The sequence below is a fragment of the Carcharhinus amblyrhynchos genome, chromosome 21 (genome assembly GCF_965287045.1).
Source record: "Carcharhinus amblyrhynchos chromosome 21, sCarAmb.v2.hapA, whole genome shotgun sequence".
In the NCBI taxonomy this organism is placed as follows: Eukaryota; Metazoa; Chordata; class Chondrichthyes; order Carcharhiniformes; family Carcharhinidae; genus Carcharhinus; species Carcharhinus amblyrhynchos.
The window spans coordinates 50,055,654-50,078,259 of record NC_137344.1 but is presented as its reverse complement, the minus strand read 5'-3'; the positions used below and the strand labels follow the sequence as shown (position 1 = coordinate 50,078,259).

General features: G+C 47.4%; 1 protein-coding gene across 3 annotated transcripts in view; it reads right to left on the bottom strand.

Moving 5' to 3' along the window:
• unc13d (unc-13 homolog D (C. elegans)) overlaps positions 1-22,606 on the bottom strand; it is a 161,131-nt gene that overhangs the window by 50,425 nt on the left and 88,100 nt on the right. For all 3 annotated transcript variants that reach the window (XM_080209138.1, XM_080209139.1, XM_080209140.1), the window contains 8 exons: positions 21,552-21,655; positions 20,447-20,570; positions 15,032-15,156; positions 7,191-7,281; positions 5,367-5,423; positions 4,047-4,144; positions 3,590-3,641; positions 2,848-2,978 (listed from right to left, as the gene is read on the bottom strand). In XM_080209138.1, coding sequence (XP_080065264.1) covers positions 2,848-2,978; positions 3,590-3,641; positions 4,047-4,144; positions 5,367-5,423; positions 7,191-7,281; positions 15,032-15,156; positions 20,447-20,570; positions 21,552-21,655 — 782 coding nt within the window. The remainder of the gene's footprint in view (positions 1-2,847; positions 2,979-3,589; positions 3,642-4,046; positions 4,145-5,366; positions 5,424-7,190; positions 7,282-15,031; positions 15,157-20,446; positions 20,571-21,551; positions 21,656-22,606) is intronic.

Genomic DNA, 22,606 nt, shown 5'->3' with positions numbered 1-22,606 from the left:
ATAATCGGATGGAAACCCTTGGTTGAGGAAACAGGAAAACACATTGGAAGGTACAGAGAATGGAATCGTCAGAATAAACGTGATAGGGATGGAGAAACTGGCAGAGTTTCTGTCACCTTCTGCATGATGTCACCACCGAACACTTCTTCTCCTCACTTCCCCTTTCAGCACAGCTTATACAAAAATAATCTACTGCTCAATCAAACCCAATACACCTTCCTTTTCCCACAGCACATTCCCACCTCAACCAGGGGATATACAACATGTTCTATCCCATCATCTAGGGCCCTAAACTATCCTTCCAGGTGATTTGTGAATTACTTGTATTTCTTTCCATTTAGTATATCGTATTCACTGCTCACTATGTGCTCTGCTCTACACTGGGGCCACCAAACACAGATTGGGTCGCCACTGTGTGATCTGCAAGTGTAACTCCAAACTGGTTTGTCATTTTAATTCTCCATTTCACTTCCATTCAGGCCTCGTCCTCCCAAACTATTCCAATGAAACCCAAGGGATGGTGCATCGTTCAACAATTTCAGATCATAATCTACGCTCCTACCTTTTCCTTCACAGCAGTTGTTGGTAATGATTATCCTACCACTATTTACACCTCCTCTACTCATCTTTCATTTCTTCTCTTATCCTGTTACCATCTCCTTTTGCTGGCACCAGCATCCCCTTTTTCATTCAATCTCTCCTGCTTTGCACCCTATCACAGGCCACTCCTATCCCTGTACCTGCTTAAAGTCTTAACAATTTCACAGTGACTTTTACCAATACCAGCAAATTATTATGGTGGAATTTGAATTAGTTTTCTGTGGATTACTTGTCCAGTAACAAAACTGTTACACACTGTAAATAAGTGTACAATAATATATTTGGGTTGGTTAGTTCAGTTGGCTGGACGGCTGGTTAGCGACGCAGAGCGATGCCAGCAGCGCAGGTTCAATTCCTGCTGGCCTGAGGTGTGGTGACCCTCAGGTTAAATCACCACCGGACAGTGTCTGTGGTCATCTGGGACTACGGCGATTTTACCTTTTTAATAAATTTGACTGGGGTATCTGTCCATCAACTGCATTCTGAATAAACATAGTGTGCATTGCAGCTATATAGAACATAGAACATAGAACATAGAACACTACAGCACAAACAGGCCCTTCGGCCCACAAGTTGCGCCGATCACATCACCTACCAACCTACAGACCTATCTATAACCCTCAATCTCATTAAACCCCATATACTCATCCAGAAGTCTTTTAAAAGACCCCAGCGAGTTCGCCTCCACCACCACTGACGGCAGCCGATTCCATTCACTCACCACCCTCTGAGTGAAAAACTTACCCCTAACATCACTTCTGAACCTCCCTCCCCGCACCTTAAATCTGTGTCCTCTCGTAGCGACCATTTCAAACCGGGGAAATAGCCTCTGAGAGTCCACCCTATCTATTCCTCTCAACATTTTATAAACCTCTATCAGGTCACCTCTCAACCTTCGTCTCTCCAGGGAGAAGAGTCCCAGCTCCCTCAACCTAACTTCATAAGGCATGCCTCCCAGTCCAGGCAACATCCTTGTAAATCTCCTCTGCACCCTTTCAATAGCTTCTACATCTTTCCTATAGTGAGGCTTATATATATATATTATATATATATACTTAAAGTAAAATAAATAAAGTTTATTTATTAGTCACATGTAAGGCTTATATTAACACTGCAATGAAGTTACTTTGAAAATCCCCTAGTCACCACACTCTGGTGCCTGTTCAGGTCAATGCACCTAACCAGCATGTCTTTCAAACTGTGGGAGGAAACCAGAGTACCCAGAGGAAACCCACGCAGACATGGGGAGAATGTGCAAACTCCACACAGACAATGACCCGAGCCGGGAATCAAACCCTGGTCCCTGGCGCTGTGAGGCAGTAGTGCTAACCACTGTGCCACACTTAGAAAATGCAAAAACAGAAAACGCTGGAAAATCTCAGCAGATCTGACAGAGAGAGAATAGAGCCAACATTTCGATGATCCTTCATCAGAACTGGGCTGGTGCTGTTGGAGAGAGATATCAAGTGTGTCCATGTGGCAGCGCATGGCACTGAGTGTGGATTTCAGCGTGTGGTGAGATCTGCAGTCCAAGGAACATGGGAGATACCTGTAATTCTGCGTGGATTCAAAAGTTGAGGGATGGAACTTCATTTGGAATGCAGGTGGGGTAAGTCGGAGACAGTTGCTGAGGAAGGAAATATGGCTGTTTTGGTAAACACCTTGTCAGACACCAGGAGGGAAATGGAAAGCAATGATGGTGCATAGGATGAAAGAGACAAGTTCTGTCGGAGAGAACAGCGGTACTTCTTCAGGGCGGGCATTCTTGGAAGAGGAGTGGCAGTGAGTGAAACACTAAGATAAAAACAATCCAGATCCAGCTCTGATGAAGGGTCACCCAGATTCAAAACATTAGCTCTATTCTCTCCCCACAGATACTGTCAGATCTGCTGAGATTTTCCAGCAAGTTCAGATTGTAGCATTCACAATAATTTGCTTTTGTCTTGTAAAATGCATGTTAATGATTCAGTGAGTCAGAGGTACAGTGACGGGAATGTGTTGGAAGTTTACTGTGTGAGTACATGAGTATGTTGGTGCACTGTGAATAAATATGTGTTGTTGGTACAGACTTTGTGACTAGCGACATATTTCAAAAACATCCACGTGTCATAGTAGACTGCAAGTACATGTGAGTTAGTACACTACCTGAATATGTAGACCTGGATTGCTGAGTACTGCATGAGTATTTGTGAATTGTCAGTATCCTCAGTCAGCATATAGGTGACAGAGGCACACTGTTACACTTACTCTGGTAATAAGTAAATGCGTTGATGCTGTAGTTGTTTGAGTTTCTGGTAGAGCTGGTACAGACTCTCAACAGTTGCCTTGGACTTGCCACCTCCAATATTTATCACTTGCTCCTGGAGATCCTCAGCCACCTGCCAATTAGCAAATTATATTAATGATTCATTAAGATAATGCACAAGTTCATATTTTGTGTAAGTTCCCTTCACTTCTGTCTGCTCTTCCCCTGAGATACTGACCCTTGTTGAGAGATTGTTTTAGGAAATTAAATAACTTCCAAAACGCAAGAGGCCAAAATCAAAAAAACTGTTGGGATCTAGTCTAACTTCATAGCATATCCTGGGGTTTCTGAAACCTTGGACCTAACAAGCCCAAAATACCAATTACTTACCAAGTACCTACCAAACACCTGCAAATCCATGGACCATTGGGGAACTGCTTTCATCACTGCAGATAATACTATAAAAACTCTGGATTATTTAGTAAATACTGAACAACTACTTCAACTTCTTGCCATGAACTTGCTGATTGAAAGTTCTATCTTCATGTTTTGAGCTAAAAAGGAGTTTTCTGATGATTCAGAGTTTCTGGTAGACGGCCATTCACTGAGAAATCATTGTCACAAAATCGTATGGGAGCTCTGATCCCCACTGATTCAGCTTTTGTTCCCTTACTGAAGAGAAAGGTTTAGGATTAGGTTCTAGAAGTAATCTGACCAGTGTTGTCTGACTGAATTCATCCTTACCAATTCCTGGAATTGTCGGTAAGTGGTATTGAACAAATTCACTTTGACGGTGCTATAAAAAGAGAAAAAGAAATAGTTATGAAGAGTCAGAACATGATCACAAAAAACAAATCCAATTTACTTCAATTGACAATTCCAACATTTTCAGCCTTGGATTTCCTCGGTTTTGTAGACAGCGCTAATGGTTTCATTGTGCGAATGCATGGAGATCACTAACAAGTTAATTTAAACGAGATGGCAAAGAGTGAGAATAGGTTAATTAATCAAGATCACTGAGATCTCTAACGGGTTAATCACTCGCCAAAGAACTCTTGCACCGATTCTATAACCAGTCACCAGTGAAGTTTCATATCAGGAGTAGGCCATCACATCTTTTGTCTCTAAGGGAGAGCTGGAGTTAGACCATGAGGTGCTTTATGATTCACTGTGCACGTGTGCAGTGTGTACTGGACCCTACCCTATGAAAATCTTCATCCATATTTTCCGGTTGTTCATCACATCAGCATTCAGGTGCTCTATGAATATCACCAGTGATTTCACAATTTCTTCCTCAGTCTGTGAACATGGGAAATAATTAAGCTCAAATTTTGCAAACAGGATTCATAAAATGATCATTCTTTGCTATGTCTTAGATCAAATGAAGAGTGTGAGCTGCATCCGAAAGGGAAAATGCTGGAAAATCTCAGCAGGACTACCAGCATCTGTAAGGAAAGAGCTGACGTTTCGAGTCCAGATGACCTTTTGTTAAAGCTTTGACCAAGGATCATCGGGACTGGAAACGTCAGCTCTTTTCTCTCCTTACAGATGCTGCCAGACCTGCTGAGATTTTCCAGCATCTTCCCTTTTGGTTTCAGATTCCAGCATCCGCAGGAATTTGCTTTTTTCCAGTGTGAGTGGCATGAACCACCAATATCATACTGACCATGGTGGAAGGTGATTAGACTACAGAGTTTGGTGAAGCCTGTGCTGGCTCAGCTGATCTGGGGTGATAATACATCATTCCTCTGGGTTATAAAACCAAAGATCAGCCTGTGATCCCGACTGGGAAACGTGCATGCATCAGGATAAGGATTGGAGCTGGGGAGAAATTCCTTCATTCAAAGGATTGTGAATCTTTGGAACTCTCTGCCCCCGAGGGTTGTGAATGCTCCATTATTGAACATATTTAAAGCTAGGAGAGAGGGATTTTTGTCTGTCAGGGAATCGAGGGGTATTGGCAATGAATGGGACAATTAAACAGCACCTGAACATCAGCTATAATTGTACTGAATGGTGATATATGTTTAATGGGTTGTACTTCTCCTATTTCTTATGTCCTTACATACTTACGTGTCCTGCACAACTGAATATGATGCTGATACCAATTAATTAGCCTCATAAATGTAAAATGATACGTGATTGAGGGGTCAAAGAGACGTTGGTGCCTCAGCTAACATAGGAGAAGAGTAGCAATATCTGGTTTTATGTGGGCCTACATGTGTTTTGATACAGTTCCTGCTCAGAAACAGGGATTGTGAACACTGGGTGAATTCTATTAAGTCCTGGACTTGTCGGTGGCCAGTGATCTTAAATTGGAAGGAATGGGACAGTGCGTGGGGACTCACAGGAGATATGATTATACTGCACATGGAGCTTTACTCTATCTAATGGGATAGTGTAGAGCGAACTATATTTTCCGTCACATTCAGCTTGAGACTATTGTAGATGCACAAAGTGCAAAGTATTGGCAGTGCTGACATCCTTATCCTGAGCACAAAATAGTTATAAATTATAGTACCTTAATCATGGGCTCCAGTAGCTGTTTCTGGCCATGATACCAGTCAGTGGTACCAGACTGTAATGGAAGAAGATGAATATTCACAAAGCATTCCTCAGACAATTCACTCCCCAGGCCAATCCCCCATTCCCTCCCCAATCCAATCCCCCATTCACTCCCAATCCAATCCCCCGTTCCCCCCCCAGGCCGATCCCCCGTTCCCCCCCCAATCCAATCCCCCATTCACTCCCCAATCCAATCCCCCATTCACTCCCAGTCCAATCCCCCATTCACTCCCCAATCCAATCCCCCATTCACTCCCAGTCCAATCCCCCATTCACTCCCAATCCAATCCCCCGTTCCCCCCCCCAGGCCGATCCCCCGTTCCCGCCCCAATCCAATCCCCCATTCACTCCCCAATCCAATCCCCCATTCACTCCCAATCCAATCCCCCGTTCCCTCCCCAGGCCGATCCCCCGTTCCCTCCCCAGGCCGATCCCCCGTTCACTCCCCAGGCCGATCCCCCATTCCCTCCCCAGTCCAATTCCTCATTCCCTCCCCAGGCCAATCCCCCATTCCCTCCCCAGTCCAATCCCCCATTCCCTCCCCAGTCCAATCCCCCATTCCCTCCCCAGGCCAATCCCCCATTCCCTCCCCAGGCCAATCCCCCATTCCCTCCCCAGTCCAATTCCTCATTCCCTCCCCAGGCCAATCCCCCATTCCCTCCCCAGTCCAATCCCCCATTCCCTCCCCAGTCCAATCCCCCATTCCCTCCCCAGTCCAATCCCCCATTCCCTCCCCAGTCCAATCCCCCATTCCCTCCCCAGTCCGATCCCCCATTCCCTCCCCAGTCCGATCCCCCATTCCCTCCCCAGTCCGATCCCCCATTCCCTCCCCAGTCCGATCCCCCATTCCCTCCCCAGTCCGATCCCCCGTTCCCTCCCCAGTCCGATCCCCCGTTCCCCCCCCAGGCCAATCCCCCATTCCCTCCCCAGGCCAATCCCCCGTTCCCTCCCCAGGCCGATCCCCCATTCCCTCCCCAGTCCGATCCCCCATTCGCTCCCCAGTCCGATCCCCCGTTCCCTCCCCAGGCCGATCCCCCATTCCCTCCCCAGGCCGATCCCCCATTCCCTCCCCAGGCCGATCCCCCATTCCCTCCCCAGGCCGATCCCCCATTCCCTCCCCAGGCCGATCCCCCATTCCCTCCCCAGGCCGATCCCCCATTCCCTCCCCAGGCCGATCCCCCATTCCCTCCCCAGGCCGATCCCCCATTCCCTCCCCAGGCCGATCCCCCATTCCCTCCCCAGGCCAATCCCCCATTCCCTCCCCAGGCCAATCCCCCATTCCCTCCCCAGTCCGATCCCCCATTCGCTCCCCAGTCCGATCCCCCGTTCCCTCCCCAGGCCGATCCCCCCTTCCCTCCCCAGGCCGATCCCCCATTCCCTCCCCAGGCCGATCCCCCATTCCCTCCCCAGGCCGATCCCCCATTCCCTCCCCAGGCCAATCCCCCGTTCACGTCCCAATCCAATCCCATTGCTCCCATTTTCTCTTCAGTCAATGGTTGAGCATATCTTTTTGAAGATACAGGTTGGGATTCTCCTGCTGTTCCCGCTCCGCAGCCGCTGCCAGCAAGAATGGAAAATTTGGTACTTACACAAATCTCCATTCTCTGCAGTGGGACCGGAGAATTCCAGCTGCAGGTGAGATCAGAGAATCCTGCCCGTAACTATGCACCTACAAACAGCTTTTAAGATTACCAAGAAATGAGTGGTCTCTTTGCAATAAGACATGTCACGTTGCCATTATCGATAGTCAAGCCTGTGTTTTGTTTGAGGTGAACTATACCTTAAGAGCATCCACAATTCTGTCATGGAGATCAGGAACTGAAGGGCAAAGTTTCTGAAAAGCCTTCATCTTACAGATCTGTACCAGCACCCTGTAATGGAAGGAGATTCAGAGCGTGTACCGTGTTAACAGAACAATCAGACAGCACAGAAAATGGACCACTCCAATCACACACCATCATAACTTGGACCCAGGTTGCTGCACGTCCACTATTACTGGGTCAATATTCTGGAACTCCCTACAGATTATGGACATTGGAAGTTCAAGAGGGCAGTTCACCAACATCTTCCCAGGACAATGCTGGCCTGGTCAGTGATGTAGACACCCCGTGAAGGAATATTAAAAATTAGTCTCAATCCTCCCACAACACACCTACAATAAATCCTATACAACTTGTTTAACTTTCCCAAGCTCACATATACAGTACTGTAATACGTTTAAACTCCTAGTTACAGGATGGAATTCAGTCACTTGTTTGTTTCATGGTAAATTCTGACAGCTCCTCACAGACCGGATGGATAGATTGGAGCAGCAGTCGGATGTACTTTGGAGCATGAAGGTGGCAGAGAGCACGATAGACAGGAGTTTTAGTGATGTGGTGATACCCAAGGTGCAGGCAGATAGATGGGTGACTGCTAGAAGGGTCAGTCAGTGCAGGAATCCCCAGTGGTCATCCCACTCTCTAACAAGTATACCGTTTTGGATACTGTTGGGGGATGGTCTATCAGGGGTAACAGTAGCAGCAGCCAGGGCAGTGGCACCATGGCAGGCTCTGTTGTTAAGCAGGGAGACAAAAAGAGCACTAAAGCAATAATTATAGGGGACTCTATAGTTAGGGGTATAGATAGGCGCCTCTGTGGATGTGAAAGAGACTCCAGGAGGTACATTGCCTCTCTGGTGCCAGGGTCCAGGATGTCTCTAAACAGGCAAAAGACACTCTGAAGGAAGAGGGTGAACAGCCAGAGGCCGTGGTACATATTGTTACTAACAACATCAGTAGGAAGAATGATGAGGTCCTGCAGCAGCAGTTTAGGTAGAAAGTTATAAAGCAGGACCTCAAGGGTTGTAATCTCAGGATTACTCCCTGTGCCACATGCCATTGAGGCTAGAAATAAAAAGATAGTACAGCTCAACGCATGGCTAAACAGCTAGTGTAGGAGGAAGGGTTTCAGATACCTGGACCATTGGGATCTCTTCCAGGGCAGGAAGGATGGCTTGCATCTAAACTGGAGGGTATAAATATTCTGGCCGGGAGGTTTGCTTCTGTCACACGGGAGGATTTTAAACTAGTTTGGCAGGGGGGCGGGAACCAAAGTAAGGTGAATTGACTGAAGAGGAACTAGAACATAGAACATTCCAGCGCAGTACAGGCCCTTCGGCCCTCGATGTTGCGCCGACCAGTGGATCCAATCTAATGACCCTCTAACCTAAACTATTCCAATGTTATCCATATGCCTATCCACTGACCATTTGAACGCCCTTAAAGTTGGCGAGTCCACAACTGCTGCAGGCAGGGCATTCCACGCCCTTACTACCCTCTGAGTAAAGAACCTACCTCTGACATCCGTCCTATAACTACCACCCCTTAATTTAAAGCTATGTCCCCTCGTGTTAGCCATCACCATCCGAGGAAAAAGGCTCTCACTGTTCACTCTATCTAACCCTCTGATCATCCTGTATGCCTCAATCAGAGAGTAGGACCAGTAAGACTCAGAAGAAGGGTAGGCAGGGTATGTAGACAAAGGGGGTCTGGTGGTCTGAAGTGCATTTGTTTCGATGCAAGAAGTGTAATGCGTAAGACTTAGAGCTTGGATTGGTACTTGGAACTATGATGTTGTTGCCATTACAGAGACTTGGTTAAGGGAAAGGCAGGATTGGCAGCTTAACGTTCCAAGATGTTTCAGGCAGGCTAAACAGGGATGTAAAAAGGGTGGGGGAGCTGCACTACTGGTTAAGGAGAATATCACAGCTGTACTGCGGGAGGACACCTCGGAGGGCTCACATAGCGACGCAATATGGGTGGAGTTCAGGAAGAGGAAAGGTGTAGTCACAATGTTGGGAGTTTACTATAAGTCTCCCAATGGCCAGTGGGAGATCGCTGATATGTAAGCAGATTTTTGCAAGGTGTAAAAGTAACAGGGTTGTTGTGATGGATGATTTTAACTCCTATATTGACTGGGGCTCACTTAGTGCTGGGGGCATAGACGGGGCAGAGTTTATAAGGAGCATCCAGGAGGGCTTCCTGAAACAATATGTAGATAATCCAACTAGGGAAGGGGGCCAGACTGGACCTGGTATTGGAGAATGAGCCTGGCCAATTAGTTGACATTTCAATAGGGGAGCAGTTCGGGAACAGTGATCGTAATTCAGTAAGCTTTCAGGTACTGATGTACACCCATATCAGGTAAAGCTGCTAAACTGGGGAAAGGCTAATACAACAATATTAGGCAGGAACTGAAGAATGTAGATTGGGAGCAGATGTTTGAGGGCAAATCAACATCTGGCATGTGGGAGGCTTTCAAGTGTAAGTTGATTGGGATTCAGGATCAGCGCATTCCTGTAAGGATGAAGGATAAATATGGCAAGTTTAGGGAACCTTGGATAACGAGAGCCCAGTCAAAGAGAAAAAGGAAGCATTTGTCAAGGCGAGGAGATTGGGAACACATGAAGCAAGTGTGGAATACAAGGAAAGTAGAAAGAAACTTAAGCAACAAGACAGGAGGCCTTAAACGGGTCACAAAGTCATTGGCCAGCAGGATTAAGGAAAATCCCAAGGCTTTGTATACATATATAAAGAGCAAGAGGGTAGCCAGGGAGAGGGTTGGCCCACTCTAGGACAGGAGAGGGAATCTATGCAAGGAGAAAATGAGCGACACATTAAATGAGTACTTTGTGTCAGTATTCACCAAAGAGAAGGACTTGATAGAAGATGAGTCTGGGGAAGGGTGTGTCAATAGTTTGGGTCTTATTGAGATCAAAAAGGAGGAGGTATTTAGGGTATTGAAAAACATTAAGGTAGACAAGTTCCCAGGGCCTGATGGGATATACCCAGAATACTGAGAGAGGCAAGGGGGGAAATTGCTGGGGTTTTGAGAGAAATCATTATATCCTCACTGGCTACAGGGGAGGTCTTAGAAGATTGGAGTGTTGTTCCTTTGTTTAAGAAGGATAGCGAGGATAATCCAGATAATTAGAGACCGGTGAGCCTAACGTTAGTGGTAGGAAAACTATTAGAGAGGATTCTTTGAAACAGTATTTACTCTCACTTGGAAATAAGTCGATGTATTAGTGAGAGGCAACATAGTTTTGTGAAGGGGAGGTTGTACCTCACAAACTTGATTGAGCTTCTTGAGGAAGTGACAAAGACAATTGATGAGGGTAGGGCAGTGGATGTTGTCTACATGGACTTTAGTAAGACCTTTGACAAGGTCCCTCATGGCAGACTGATGCAGAAGGTGAAGTTGCATGGGATCAGAGGTGAGCTGGCAAGGTGGATACAAAACTGGTTCGGTCAAAGAAAATAGTGGTCAGCAGTGGAAGGGTGCGTTTCTGAATGGAGGGCTGTGACAAGTGGCGTTCCTCAGGGATCAGAGCTGGTGCCTTTGCTGTTTGTAATATATATAAATGATTTGGAGGAAAATGTAACTGGTTTGATTAGTAAGTTTGCGGACGACACAAAGTTTGGTGGATTTGTGGATAGTGATGAGGACCATCAGAGGATACAGCAGGATATAGACCGGTTGGTGACTTGGGCAGAGAAATGGCAGATGGAGTTTAATCCGGACAAATGTGCGGTAATGCATTTTGGAATATCTAATACAGATAGGAAATATACAGTAAGTGGCAGAACCCTTAAGAGTATTGATAGGCAGAGGGATCTGGGTGTACAGGTACACAGGTCACTGAAAGTGGCAATGCAGGTGGAGAAGGTAGTCAAGAAGGCATACGGCATGCTTGCCTTCATTGGCTGGGGCATTGAGTTTAAAAATTGGCAAATCATGTTGCAGCTTTTATAGAACCTTAGTTAGGCTGCACTTAGAATATAGTGTTCAATTCTGGTCGCCACACTACCAGAAGGATGTGGAGGCTTTGGAGAGGGTACAGAAAAGGATGTTGCCTGGCATGGAGGGCATTAGCTATGAGGGGAGGTTGGAGAAACTTGGTTTGTTCTCACTGGAGCGACGGAGGTTGAGGGGAGACCTGATAGAAGTCTACAAGATTATGAGAGGCACGGACAGAGTGGATAGTCAGAAGCATTTTCCCAGGGCGGAAGAGTCAATTATTAGGGGGCACAGGTTTAAGGTGCGAGGGGCAAGGTTTAAAGGAGATGTACGAGGCAAGTTTTTTTACACAGAGGGTGATGGGTGCCTGGAACTCACTGCCGGGGGAGGTGGTGGAAGGAGATACGATAGTGATTTTAAGAGGCATCTGGACAAGTACATGAATAAGATGGGAATAGATGGTCCTCAGAAGGGTAGGGGGTTTTAGTTCAGTTGGGCAGCATGGTCGGTGCAGGCTTGGAGGACCGAAGGGCCTGTTCCTGTGCTGTAATTTTCTTTGTTCTAATCACCTCTGTTCTAGTCATCTTTAACTCCTTTCCACACCACTTATCTAATCTGATCTTTAATGGAGACATTTGTCCCTCAACTTATAACACTGGGAGATGAATGCTACAGATTCCCAACTCTCCATATGTAGGAGTTTCTCCAGACCAGAATTCTAATTCTTGTATAAAATATTGTATCCATGGCTACTCCTACTAAATGATTAAATATATAGTCTTCTATCTGATGGATCCTATCTTAATTTTAATTACTTCAATCATCGCACCCTACAGTCTGTGTTGCTCCAACTAGAGATACCCTACCTTTCATGTCTTTTTTTTACCTTATTGTTTCCGCTTCGAGGACAGCATCTGAGCTAATCTGTGTTAATCACCCTCTATTCCCTCAATACCTTCACATAATGTGAGGCTCAAAACAGCTGACCAGAATTCACCCATCGTCTATCAGAGTTTTTACCTACATCCCTTCCCATCTTGACTTTCATATTCTATATTGTGTCACACTGAGTCACACAGCGACCACTGTCCAAACCTCACACACTGTAACAATGACCACTGTCCAAACCACACACACTGTAACAGTGACCACTGTCCAAACCACACACACTGTAACAATGACCACTGTCCAAACCACACACACTGTAACAGTGACCACTGTCCAAACCACACACACTGTAACAGTGACCACTGTCCAAACCACACACACTGTAACAGTGACCACTGTCCAAACCACACACACTGTAACAGTGACCACTGTCCAAACCACACACACTGTAACAATGACCGCTGTCCAAACCACACACACTGTAACAGTGACCACTGTCCAAACCTCACACACTGTAACAGTGACCACTGTCCAAACCACACACACTGTAACAGTGACCACTGTCCAAACCACACACACTGTAACAATGACCGCTGTCCAAACCTCACACACTGTAACAGTGACCACTGTCCAAACCACACACACTGTAACAATGACCACTGTCCAAACCACACACACTGTAACAGTGACCACTGTCCAAACCTCACACACTGTAACAGTGACCACTGTCCAAACCTCACACACTGTAACAGTGACCACTGTCCAAACCTCACACACTGTAACAGTGACCACTGTCCAAACCACACACACTGTAACAGTGACCACTGTCTAAACCACACACACTGTAACAATGACCACTGTCCAAACCTCACACACTGTAACAGTGACCACTGTCCAAACCACACACACTGTAACAGTGACCACTGTCTAAACCACACACACTGTAACAATGACCACTGTCCAAACCTCACACACTGTAACAGTGACCACTGTCCAAACCTCACACACTGTAACAGTGACCACTGTCCAAACCTCACACACTGTAACAGTGACCACTGTCCAAACCACACACACTGTAACAGTGACCACTGTCTAAACCACACACACTGTAACAATGACCACTGTCCAAACCTCACACACTGTAACAATGACCACTGTCCAAACCTCACACACTGTAACAGTGACCACCGTCCAAACCTCACACGCTGTAACAGTGACCACCGTCCAAACCACACACACTGTAACAGTGACCACTGTCCAAACCTCACACACTGTAACAGTGACCACTGTCCAAACCACACACACTGTAACAGTGACCACTGTCCAAACCACACACACTGTAACAGTGGATAGAGGAGAGCCGGTGGATGTGGTCTTTCTGGATTTTCAGAAGGCGTTTGACAAGGTACCTCACAAGAGGTTATTGCAGAAGGTCAGGGGACATGGAGTTGGGGGTAGGGTGTTAGCGTGGATAGAGGATTGGTTGTCAAATAGGAGGCAGAGAGTGGGGGTCAATGGGTGCTATTCGGATTGGCGGTTGGTGACTAGTGGGGTGCCCCAGGGGTCGGTGCTGGGGCCTCAGCTATTTACCATTTATATAGATGATCTGGAGGAGGGAACCGAGTGCAGGGTGTCGAAATTTGCTGATGACACCAAGATTGGGGGAAAGGCAAATTGTGCGGAGGGTGTGGAGAGTCTGCAGAAGGATCTAGATAGGCTGGGCGAATGGGCCAGGAAATGGCAAATGGAATTTAATGTTGGCAAGTGTGAGGTGGTCCACTTTGGTAGGAAGAATGGTAGGAAGGACTATTACTTACGTGGCGAAAAACTGCAGCAGGCGACGGTGCAGAGGGACCTCGGGGTCCTTGTGCATGAGTCGCAAAAACCCAGCTTGCAGGTGCAGCAGGTGGTCAGGAAGGCGAATGGGATGCTGGCCTTCATAGCGAGGGGGATTGAATATAAAAGTAGGGAGGTCTTGCTGCAGCTGTATAGGGCATTGGTGAGGCCGCAGCTGGAGTACTGTGTGCAGTTTTGGGCGCCGCACCTGCGCAAGGATATTTTGGCCCTGGAGGGAGTGCAGAGGAGGTTTACTAGGCTGATACCGGAGTTGAGGGGATTGAGCTATGAGGAGAGGCTGAATAAACTAGGCTTGTACTCGTTAGAGTTTAGAAGAATGAGGGGAGATCTCATTGAGACGTATAAGATGATGAATGGGATGGATAGGATAGAGGTGGAGAGACTCTTCCCGCTCAAAAAAGACAGTAGGACTAGGGGGCACAGCCTCAAGATAAAGGGGAGGCGGTTTAGAACGGAGTTGAGGAGGAACTTCTTCACTCAAAGGGTGGTGAATCTCTGGAATTCTCTGCCCGTTGAAGTGGTGGAGGCTGCCTCGCTAAATATTTTTAAGAAGCGGGTTGATGGGTTCTTGATAAGAGAGGGGATTAAGGGTTATGGGGAGAGGGCGGGAAAGTGGAACTGAGCCACAACAGATCAGCCATGATCTTATTGAATGGCGGGGCAGGCTCGAAGGGCTAGATGGCCTACTCCTGCTCCTATTTCTTATGTTCTTATGTTCTTATGTTCTTATGACCACTGTCCAAACCTCACACACTGTAACAGTGACCACTGTCCAAATCTCACACACTGTAACAGTGACCACTGTCCAAATCTCACACACTGTAACAGTGACCACTGTCCAAACCACACACACTGTAACAGTGACCACTGTCCAAACCACACACACTGTAACAGTGACCACTGTCCAAACCACACACACTGTAACAGTGACCGCTGCCCAAACCACACACACTGAGGTTTGGACATTGGTCACTGTTACAGTGTGTGAGGTTTGGACAGCGGTCACTATTGCAGTGTGTGAGGTTTGTGAATCACAACAGGGAAAAATATTCAATAATAAGACATTTTGCATAAATATGCTCAGGTAAATCTAACCTGAGTAGAGATTGCTGGTGGTCCACAGACCCTGGGTTCGATATTGGAAAGACATCTCGGTATTTTTGGATGAGGGAAATTCCATAGTCCAGGAAAGACAGGAACGATTCGGCCAATTCATCTTGCTGTCGATAAAACAGAGCTCAGCAATTAATTCAAAACTCATGTCAACATTTGTAATACAATAGCAGTCAAGTTCAGAACCATTAAAACACAAACTGCCAACCTCACCAATATCCTGAAGAAATGTATTGCTACAGCAGTTACAGGACTTCATTTTCTTTGCCCTTCGGGGTCAGTAATTTAAACACCTGGTACCAAGATATCCCGTATCAAAGCACCACGTGTGTAAAAACTGGGCAGCTACAGCATAGGGTTAGATACAGAGTAAAGCTCCCTCTGTGCTGTCCCCATCAAACACTGTAAGAAGTCTCATAACACCAGGTTAAAGTCCAACAGGTTTATTTGGTAGCAAAAGCCACTAGTTTTCAGAGCGCTGCTCCTTTATCAGGTGAGTGGGAGTTCTGTTCACAAACAGGGCATATAAAGACACAAACTCAATTTACAAAATAATGGTAGGAATGCGAGTCTTTACAGGTAATCAAGTCTTAAAGGTACAGACAATGTGAGTGGAGAGAGGGTTAAGCACAGGTTAAAGAGATGTGTATTGTCTCCAGACAGTACAGTAAGTGAGGTTTTGCAAACCCAGGCAAGTCACGGGGGTTACAGATAGTGCGACATGAACCCAAGATCCCTGTTGAGGCCGTTCTCATGTGTGCGGAACTTGGCTATTAGTCTCTGCTCAGCAACTCTGTGTTGTATGTCGTGAAGGCCGTCTTGGAGAACGCTTACCTGAAGGTCAGAGGCCGAACGCCCATGACTGCTGGAGTGTTCCCCAACAGAAAGAGAACTCTCTACCTGATACGTTGCAAGAAAGGATGTCCTGAAGCATGGTACATTGGGGAGACCATGCAGACGCTCCAACAATGGATGAATGAACATCGCTCGACAATCACCAGGCAGGAGTATTCTCTTTCTGTCGGGGCATTCAGCCTCTGATCTTTGGGTAAACGTTCTCCAAGGCGGCCTTTACGACACACAACAATGCAGAATCACTGAGCAGAAATTGATAGCCACGTTCCACACACGAGGAGGCTTCAACCAGGATCTTGGGTTCATGTCACACTATCTGTAACCCCCACGAATTGCCTGAGCTTGCAAAATCTCACTAACTGTCCTGTCTGGAGACAATACACATCTCTTCAACCTGTGCTTAACCCCCTCTCCACTGACATTGTCTTGTACCTGTAAAGACTTGATTATCTGTAAATTCTTGCATTCCAATCATTATTTTGTAAATTGAGTTTGTGTCTTTTCTGCCCTGTTTGTGAACAGAACTCCCACTCACCTGATGAAGGAGCAGTGCTCTGAAAGCTAGTGGCTTGTGCGACCAAATAAACCTGTTGGACTTTAACCTGGTGTTATGAGCGTTCTTACTGTGTTTACCCAAGTCCAACACCATCATCGTCACATCATGGCTCCCATCAAACACTCCCAGGACAGGTACAGCACGGGGTTAGATACAGAGTAAAGCTCCCTCTACACTGTCCCCATCAAACACTCCCAGGACAGGTACAGCACGGGGTTAGATACAGAGTAAAGCTCCCTCTACACTGTCCCCATCAAACACTCCCAGGACAGGTACAGCACAGGGTTAGATTCAGAGTAAAGCTCCCTCTACACAGTCCCCATCAAACACTCCCAGGACAGGTACAGCACGGGGTTAGATACAGAGTAAAGCTCCCTCTACACTGTCCCCCATCAAACTCTCCCAGGACAGGTACAGCACGGGGTTAGATACAGAGTAAAGCTCCCTCTACACTGTCCCCCATCAAACTCTCCCAGGACAGGTACAGCACGGGGTTAGATACAGAGTAAAGCTCCCTCTACACTGTCCCCCATCAAACACTCCCAGGACAGGTACAGCACGGGGTTAGATACAAACATACACTCAGCCAATGAGGCCATTCAGTTAGTCCCATTATCCCCACTGTAATCCTGCACCTCTGAAGGTTAATTTCCCTAAGGTGTCTATTCAATATTCATTTGCAATCATCATGTCTCTGCTTCCACATATCCTCCCCCCTACTCAGAGGCACTGACTTCCTGGTCATTATTACTTCATGTGTAAAATAACTTCTTCAAACCCCCCCCTGTATTTCTTGCCTAAGACCCGAAATCTGTGCATCCTGGCTCTTGCATCTTCAGATAATGGGAACAGCTTTTCTTTGCATTATCTAAAGCTGTGATAATCCTGTACACCTCCAAAAAATCTCCCCATAACCTTCTTTGTGTCAAGGTGGACAACCTCTGCTTCTGGTAAATCTCCGCACCCTCTCGAGAACCTTCACCTCCTTCCTAAAGTGCGGCGACAAAAACTTCTAGAATAAGGACACTGGACCCCCTCTTGTGGGGCCCTCCCCTGGGCTCCCTCCCCCAGGCTTTCGCTGGGTCTTGTTCAATGTGCCCCTCCCTGCCCTGCCTCTTGGCCGTTTCTCATATACCAGCAGGTGGGCCCAGCCCCCTACAAAATGTTGCAGCCCATGAATTATAGAACATAGAACATAGAACACTACAGCACAAACAGGCCCTTCGGCCCACAAGTTGCGCCGACCACATCACCTACCAACCTACAGACCTATCTATAACCCTCAATCTCATTAAACCCCATATACTCATCCAGAAGTCTTTTAAAAGACCCCAGCGAGTTCGCCTCCACCACCACTGACGGCAGCCGATTCCATTCACTCACCACCCTCTGAGTGAAAAACTTACCCCTAACATCACTTCTGAACCTCCCTCCCCGCACCTTAAATCTGTGTCCTCTCGTAGCGACCATTTCAAACCGGGGAAATAGCCTCTGAGAGTCCACCCTATCTATTCCTCTCAACATTTTGTAAACTTCTATCAGGTCGCCTCTCAACCTTCGTCTCTCCAGGGAAAAGAGTCCCAGCTCCCTCAACCTAACTTCATAAGGCATGCCTCCCAGTCCAGGCAACATCCTTGTAAATCTCCTCTGCACCCTTTCAATAGCTTCTACATCTTTCCTATAGTGAGGCGACCAGAACTGCGCACAATACTCCAAATGAGGCCTGACAAGGGTCTTATAAAGTTCCAGCATTACCTCCCGACTCAATCCCTCGATTAATGAAGGCGATTAATTATGGAAAGGAATGGCTGCCTTTGGGGTTTCTCAGCATGTGCCTTTGTTGAATGCTGGGCACGGGGTGATTAGTTAAATGTTGGAAGCCGGGAAATGTCAGCAGGGTTGATTAGGCTGGAGTACAGTTTTTGCAGTCCCCAAGATCTCTCTCAATTTGACACAATCCAAGCAATGGAGAAATGAGAGCCCATCTCTCACAGATAGCCGATCCCCGGCGATGAGAATGCAACTGGGTCTGGTGCCTGGGATAGGCACAAGTCCCAACCTAGTTGTCAATTGCAAAGTCCTGGCCTTCTATCTGCAATCTCTCCTCCCATCTCAGCCCAGCCCTCTCACTTCCCAATTTACAATCTCTGTCTTGACAAATCCCAAGCTGCAGAAGACTTTCTAGGTCCGAGTAATTGAAGGAATATGTTGCTGTGGTGAAGTGCTGGTACAGTCATGATGGGTCAAATGGCCTCTTTCTATGCTGTAAACACCTACAGTTCTTCTCTAGTCGTAGCCCAATCCGTCCTTGCTCCATCAACAATTATCATCATAAAGCGTCTCCTTCAATTTTATATAACGATCACTGCTGCCATAGCAACCCAAACACTGGGTATCTAGATACATTCCATGGGAACCTTGGTTTAGGATTCCTTCAGGATCATCCAGGAATCTCCCGACTTTAAATATTAATCTCTCAGGCACAGCTATAAGGAATCCAGGAGAAACGTTAAAAAATTGAGAGATCAGTAACTCCATTGCTAAATCCTATCCACAGTCCTCACCTTCCAATCTCTATCTATAACCCCCCCCACTCCCACCAGTTTAAAATCTTTATCTACAAACCTCGCCGCACCTGTCTACAATCCGTGTGTAAACCCCACAGATTACACCTTCCTTGTGTAACCCCTACCCCCAGTTTACACCCTCGGTCTATACCCCCGGTTTGTAATCTCGGTGTGTACCCCTGGTTTGTAATCTCGGTGTACACCCTGGTTTGTAGTCTCGGTGTATACCCCCAGTTTGTAGGCTCGGTGTGTACCCCCGGCTTGTAGTCTCGGTGTATACCCCCAGTTTGTAGTCTTGGTGTGTACCCCCAGTTTGTAGTCTCGGTGTGTACCCCCGGTTTGTAGTCTCGGTGTATACCCCCGGTTTGTAGTCTCGGTGTGTACCCCCGGTTTGTAGTCTCGGTGTGTACCCCCGGTTTGTAGTCTCGGTGTATACCCCCGGTTTGTAGTCTCGGTGTGTACCCCCGGTTTGTAGTCTCGGTGTGTACCCCCGGTTTGTAGTCTCGGTGTATACCCCCAGTTTGTAGTCTCGGTGTGTACCCCCGGTTTGTAGTCTCGGTGTATACCCCCGGTTTGTAGTCTCGGTGTGTACCCCCGGTTTGTAGTCTTGGTGTGTACCCCCGGTTTGTAATCTCGGTGTACACCCCGGTTTGTAGTCTCGGTGTGTACCCCCGGTTTGTAGTCTCGGTGTGTACCCCCCGGTTTGTGGTCTCAGTGTATACCCCCGGTTTGTAATCTTGGTGTACACCCCGGTTTCTAATCTCGGTGTATACCCCCGGTTTGTAGTCTCGGTGTATACCCCCAGTTTACAGTCTCGGTGTACACCCCGGTTTGTAATCTTGGTGTATACCCCCGGTTTGTAGTCTCGGTGTATACCCCCAGTTTACAGTCTCAGTGTACACCCCGGTTTGTAATCTCGGTGTATACCCCCGGTTTGTAGTCTCGGTCTATACCCCCGGTTTGTAGTCTCGGTCTATACTCCCGGTTTGTAGTCTCGGTGTGTACACCCGGTTTGTAGTCTAGGTGTGTACCCCCGGTTTGTAGTCTCAGTGTGTACACCCGGTTTGTAGTCTCGGTCTATACTCCCGGTTTGTAGTCTCGATGTGTACACCCGGTTTGTAGTCTCGGTGTATACCCCGGTTTGTAGTCTCAGTGTATACGCCCGGTTTGTAGTCTCGGTGTATACTCCTGGTTTGCAGTCTCGGTGTGTACCCCCGGGTTGTAGTCTCGGTGTATACCCCCGGTTTGTAATCTCGGTGTATACCCCCAATTTGTAGTCTCGGTGTATAACCCCCGGTTTGTAATCTCGGTGTGTACCCCCAGTTTGTAATCTCGGTGTATACCCCAGTTTGTAATCTCGGTGTATATCCCCGGTTTGTAATCTCGGTGTATACCCCCATGTCCCCACAGTTTACATACATCCTGCTGCTGCAGTGTGACCTGTGCCAGTCCCCACTGGTACTCGATGCTGGTGAGATGTTGGAGCAGGCAGATGAAGCTGACTTCCACGTGTCGGTAGAGTTTGCTGTAGGCCAACCACTTCCTGTAAGAAACAACCCACAAGACCAGGAGCTGAGTGAACGGACGATGGGGGGGTAATGGCAAAGACAAGTTAGAGAGGAGAGCCTTAGCAGAGAAATACTCTCACATGGATAAACACACCACACAATATACCCACTCTTTAATCCAGAAGAAGAAGAGTTGTATTTAAATAGCGCCTTTATGACCTCAAACATAAGAACATAAGAAATAGGAGCAGGAGTAGGCCATCCAGCCCTTCGAGCCTGCCCCGCCATTCAATAAGATCATGGCTGATCTGAAGTGGATCAGTTCCACTTTCCCGCTTTCTCCCCATAACCCTTAATTCCCCTGTCTATCAGAAACCTTTCTACCCGTGACTTAAATATATTTAGCGAGGCAGCCTCCACCACTTCAACAGGCAGAGAATTCCAGAGATTCACCACCCTTTGAGTGAAGAAGTTCCTCCTCAACTCCGTTCTAAACTGCACCCCCCCCCCTTACCTTGGGGCTGTGCCCTCTAGTCCTGTTGTCCTTTCTGAGCGGGAAGAATCTCTCTACCTCTACCCTATCCATCCCCTTCATTACCTTATAACTCCACACAGACAGTGACCCGAGCCGGGAATCGAACCCAGGTCCCTGGAGCTGTGAAGCAGCTGTGCTAACCACTGTGCTACCGTGCCGCCCAAACCAGCATAAATCGCTGGTTTGAACCTTACTGAGCTGAGTTATTGCATCCTAGTGCTCATTCTGCTTCAGACCTCTGTCCAGAGGCACAGGAATCCCTCCCCATCTTCCCAGCTCGCCAGCTGGATGTCAGGTGAGGACTGGGTCAAAGTTCCTTTTCTAGCCTCACGTGTGAAGGATGAGCGATTGAGCAAGTACTCTGCATCAACCAGAACGCAGACGTGTGTACCTCAGTGAGGGAAGCAGACAGGTAGCCCTCCCAGTGGTGGTCCACTGGAAAATACCTAGCTCCATCTTTCCGTAGGAATTAGATACTCACGCCAGATCCTGCTGGAAGGGTGAGAGGTCGTTCTGTGTGGCGTGAAGAGACAGTATGGTAGTGGCCGGTTTGCTGAGCTCCATTTCAGCCTGGATAGGCTCAGCCTGCAGAATAAACACAACACTCACATCTAGCTACTCGTTCTGGTGAGATATGCTGTAAGAAATAGGATGAATTCTAATTAAAGAATGAATTTTTTTTTTCCTTTTCATTCACAGGTTTTAAGTCGGTCCACCTCGTGTCCAACGAGGGGCATACACACGATGGGTCGTACTGGGGCTGCTCTTGGTTGTTCGAGATTGGTCTAGTGCTTCATGTCGTTAGTGTGTGCTTAAACTGGACCAGATACTGGGCGACACGACAGCTCAGTGACTATCACTGTTTGCTGTGCAGGCACATGGATTTGGGCCGGTGTCTGTGGGAGTTTGCGCGTTCTCCCCGTGCTTGCGTGGGTTTTCTCCGGCTGCTCCGGTTTCCTCCCACACCCCAAAGATGTGCTGTTAGGCTGATTGGCAGGAATAAATTGTCCCTAAATCAGTTTCCCTCAATCTGGATGGCCATAAAACATTAGACAGTGGTTGTAGGTGGAGAGGGGGACTGGTGGTGTTGAGGTGGCGGCGCAGGCTCGTTGGGCCGAAGGGCCTGTTTCCCGGGCTGATTTTGTTCTTTGTTCTTTGTTCTTTGAATGTCTACACTCCCAACACGGAGGATTTGGAGAGAGGGCATCCTTTCCCATTTGGCATCCAGGGTTGCCGGTGAGAAATCCTGATAAGGCCTCCGACAGTTTTGATGGGATTCTTCCTTTCATCTCAGGAATGAGCCCCCATCCACCATTCCGAACCAGAATAAAGATTCACACTTGTCATTGTCAGCCCTGCCTGTCTCAGAGAGCTGGCTGCTATTGTCTAGATAGATTCCTGCTCTAGATCTATATTCATTTAAAAAAACAAGAATATGAGAATTAATAGTAGGAGTAGAACATTCAGTCCCTCTTGTCTGCTCCAGTCTTCAATAGATCGTGGCTGATCTGAATCTGACCTCAATTCCACTTTCCC